At 43.6% G+C, this 4,186-nt stretch overlaps 1 protein-coding gene across 1 annotated transcript; it reads right to left on the bottom strand.

The window, feature by feature from the left end:
* Positions 1–1,478: 1,478 nt before the first annotated feature.
* Positions 1,479–2,461, bottom strand: LOC103672379 (olfactory receptor 4X2). Its single transcript, XM_008701081.2, has one exon. It carries the CDS (start codon positions 2,397–2,399, stop codon positions 1,479–1,481), a length of 921 nt encoding a protein of 306 aa, XP_008699303.1. The 5' UTR covers positions 2,400–2,461.
* Positions 2,462–4,186: the final 1,725 nt, after the last annotated feature.

The following is a 4,186-nucleotide window of genomic DNA, read 5'->3' as shown; positions in this document are numbered from 1 at the left end:
GTGATGGCACATCCAATTACTGAATACCACAAAACTTTCTGAATAAGACTCAAAGCTAACTAAATATAAAATATTCCTATATACATAAACTCACACACACATACAACACAGAGTAAACGAAACAGTAAGCTATCTAACTTGCAAACTATTTTAATTTTATTTTTTAAAATATTTTCTGATTTACACAAAAAGTTGCAATAATAACACAAAGAATTATTGTATACCCATAATCCAAATTCCCCAAGTATTAATATTTTGCCACATTTTCCTTATCACTCATTCTCTCAATAGGTAGGTAGGCAAACAGAACTTTTTCTGAAATGTTTCAAAGTTGATGACCTAATAATGCTCACTTCCCCAATCCAAGGACATTCTCTGCCGTAAACACACTACAATTATCAGAATCAGGAAATAACTCTGATACAAGCCTATCATCTCATCTGTACAACTTGTGCCACTAACGACCTTCGTCTAGTACAGCATCCAGTCAAGGATCACAGGTTGCATGTAACTATCTATATCTGTAACTGGAATCCTCAATTCTTCAATCTCTTATTCATACTTTTGAAGAATGCAGGCTATTGATTTTGCAGAATGTTTTTCAATTGGGGTTTGCCTTTGTCATGGTTAGATTCGGATTATGTATTTTGGGTAAGAAAACCACAGTACTTTTATTATGTGCCTCTCCAGTCTCAATACTAATGATGTTTACTTAAGTAATTATTTAGGGGACTGTCTTCCAGTTTTCTCTACTGTAGACTTACATTTTGTCTTTTGCATTTAGTAACGATCTTGTGGGGGGATACTTTGAAACGATGTAAAATCTCATTTCCCATCAAGAAAACATTTAATGATAGCGTTCAATTTGTCAAGAGTGGTTTCACAAGGAAGGTTATTACAATCTTTCTAAGAATCAATTTAACACTACACATCAAAAGTCATTATACCTTTTCACACGCCAAATTTACTATAGCAAGTGAGTCTAATAGAATTTCAGAATTCCGTTCAAGAATACTGCCACAGCGGGGCTCCTGGGTGGCTCAGTCGGTCAAGCATGCGACTCTCGATTTCAGCTCTGGTCATGGTCTCAGGGTCCTGGGGTCAAGCCCTGCATCAGGATCCATGCTCAGAGCAGAGTCTGCTTGAGATTCTCTCTCTCTCTCTCCTTCCTATGCTCCTCCCCCTTGCTCGCTCTGTCTCAAATACATAAATCTTAAAAAAATACTTCCACAGTGTTATTTATAGCAGTAAAAAATTAGAAACAATTTAAGCATCTAATAGAAAATAGCTAATCAAGTTACAGTACAACCATAAGAGGAATTCTCCTACAAGAAAGTAGAATACAGTATTTGAAGATCAGACTATTAGAATTACGCTAGAAATAACAAACCCTGTGAACTTTCCTTCATCACATTCTGCTCCTTCAGTTTGGACTCAGCATCACTCTAAACCCAAGGATCAATACCAAGACTCGGCCTCTACTTCTCATCTAGCTTCGTTGTCCTGATCCGCAGTTTCTTCAACGCCTTCTTCACTTCGGCATTTCTCAAGGAGTAGATGACAGGGTTGAGCAGGGGGGTGATCACTGTGTAGAACACAGCCACTGTCTTGTCTATAGACAAGGTGGTAGAAGGCCTCAGATAGATGAAGATGCATGGTCCAAAGAATAAGGTAACCACGGTGATATGGGACCCACAAGTGGAGAGGGCCTTGCTGCACCCCTCAGAGCTTCGAGTCCTCAGATGGAGTAAAATGACCACATAGGAGGCTAAGATGATCACAAAACTGATCACAGACAAGGTCCCCCCATTGGCAACAATCAGCAGACCAATAAGCAAGGTGTCAGAGCAGGCAAGTTTGAGCAGGGGAAGCAGGTCGCAGAAATAGTGGTCAATCACATTGGGGCCACAGAAGGGCAAGTGGAAGATCAGAAGGATTTGGGCAAAGGAATGCACAAAGCCCCCCACCCATGCTATTCCCACCAGGACAGCGCATACCTGCCGGTTCATGATAGTGGTGTAGCTGAGGGGCCTACAGATGGCCACGTAGCGGTCATAGGCCATCACAGTGAGCAGGAAGATCTCAGTGCCCCCAAAGAAGTGCATAAAGAAAAGCTGTGTCATGCAGCCCCACAGAGAAATTGCTTTCCTTTCAGCCAGCAAATCCGAGATGAGTTTGGGGGCTACGGTAGAGGAGTAGCAGATCTCCACAAAGGACAGGTAGCTCAGGAAGAAGTACATGGGGGAACCAAGACTTCCGCTGCTCATGACAGTGAGCACGATGAGGAAATTCCCCAGCACAACTGCTATGTACAAAAGCAGAAACAGCACAAAGAAAACTTTCTGCACCTCCCGATTGGTAGAAAGTCCCAGAAAAATGAATTCAGTCACATTAGCCATGAAGTCACCACGGGAGGCAATACTTTGCGTGGGGTGATCTGAAATGATACAAAAGACTCCTTCATCACGTGCATGAATTACATAATAATCCCTTGAAAATCTGAAAAGTTAGTGAGCTGGGTACCGAAAGATGAGTAGAAGTTAATTAGTTAAGTACAGAAGGGAAAATCATTCCGAAAAGGAAGAAGAGTATACAAAGCCATGAAAATCCACCCACGTGTGGTTGGAGTAAAAGGCAGAAGAGCAAAGGTAAAACTAAAGGCAGAGTTTAGGACCAGTTCCTGAAGGTCACTTACGCACATGGGGGTTTATCCTGCAGACAGTGGGGACTCATCAGGAATGTTAGTCAACTGGAAAATGAAGCCACTTTGTCTGTGGAGGTTGGACTAGTGGGCGCAGATCAACAGGGCGGCACCTATTAGGAGATGAATGCCTCCCCGGATGATGGTGGCAGCAAGGAGAGTGGTGCTGCCTCCTTGTTAAAGGTCTCTCTATGGCTTTTGAAGGCTTTTAGTTGTCTTTTGCCTGCAGCTTCTCTCCCTCCCACTTCCTTTTGTTCCCTGTCCATCCTTGGTTTGCAGAACATGATTCTCACCTCTCCTCTCACCCTTCAGACTCTTCAGAAAAGAGGGTTCTTGACACAGCATTCATGCTTATTTTTGCTTCTCCTAATTCCCGCCTTCTACATTTGGTCACTTAGTGACCTCATCTCTTTCCAAGGTTCCAGTTCGAACCATACACCATTCTTCTCTTTACTAGTACGTCCTATCATACGTCCCTCGGAGGCAGAAGCACAAACACCCTCTGTTCAGACCACTCACTTATGCTCTGACACAACCTCTCCACTCCCAGCCTTCCAACACCTTGGGCCATCACCAAGATTGTGCACTGACTGATTTGTATATTGTCCTTGTTGAAGCTGGACTTCACCCAACGTGGCTGAGGTCTTTATGTATCAATACAGCCCCTCCTACAGTGAGGTTCCTGGGTTCTGAGAGTAGGAGTGACATGACATCCACTCATGCCACAAAGCTTTCTTCCTCTAGCATCTGGGGCAGGCTCAGCTGATGAAGGACCACCATGAGCCAGAAGGGAAGCAGCAATAGAGCTTATATCTTCAGAGACAAAGACAGTGGAGACCAGCACCAAACTCTCAGCTCAGCTGGGGAATTTTACCGAGAGGCCATTCATGGAAGAAAGCACTGCTAGCAGTCCAGACTCCTGGGTTTACATCAAGTTTCTTCAGGTGGTAGCTATGTGGTATCTAAAAAGTTCTTTAACCTCTCAGAGATTCAATGACCAAACTGTAGCATGGAGGTACTGCCTGCCTTCCAGGTAAAGCCCACTCCCAGCTCATCCCAGAACTTAAGTTCCCATCCTCTGTGCTGCCTTTAATTCTTCTAAGATAGGAAATCCACCTTCCAAATCCATAAACCCTTACAGTCAGTGTTCCTCTTCTCGCAGAACATTTTCCAATCCCAGCACTTTCCCACTAAGTTGTAATTGTTTTTGTGACCATCTGCCCCCCACTAGATTTTGAATTTCCTGGAAACAGAGATTATCGCTTGCTCACCACTCCTCCAGTGCTAACTGAAGCACTGCCAAGAAATAGCATTTAGTGAATGTAGATAGAATGCACAGGGCGGGAAGGGGGGGCACCTGGCTGACTCAGTACAGCATGCAACTCTTGATCTTGGGGTTGGAGTTCTAGCCCTCACGTTGGGGGTAGAAATTACCACCAAAACAACAACAACAACAACAACAAATAGAATGAACTGTGGGTACAG

The sequence above is a fragment of the Ursus maritimus genome, unplaced genomic scaffold (genome assembly GCF_017311325.1).
Source record: "Ursus maritimus isolate PB19 unplaced genomic scaffold, ASM1731132v1 scaffold_23, whole genome shotgun sequence".
Lineage (NCBI taxonomy): Eukaryota > Metazoa > Chordata > Mammalia > Carnivora > Ursidae > Ursus > Ursus maritimus.
This window is presented reverse-complemented; position numbering and strand designations above follow the sequence as displayed.

Coding starts and splice junctions, on each gene's coding strand:
- LOC103672379 (XM_008701081.2), bottom strand. CDS start 2,399: ATGGCTAATGTGACTGAATTCATTTTTCTGGGACTTTCTACCAATCGG.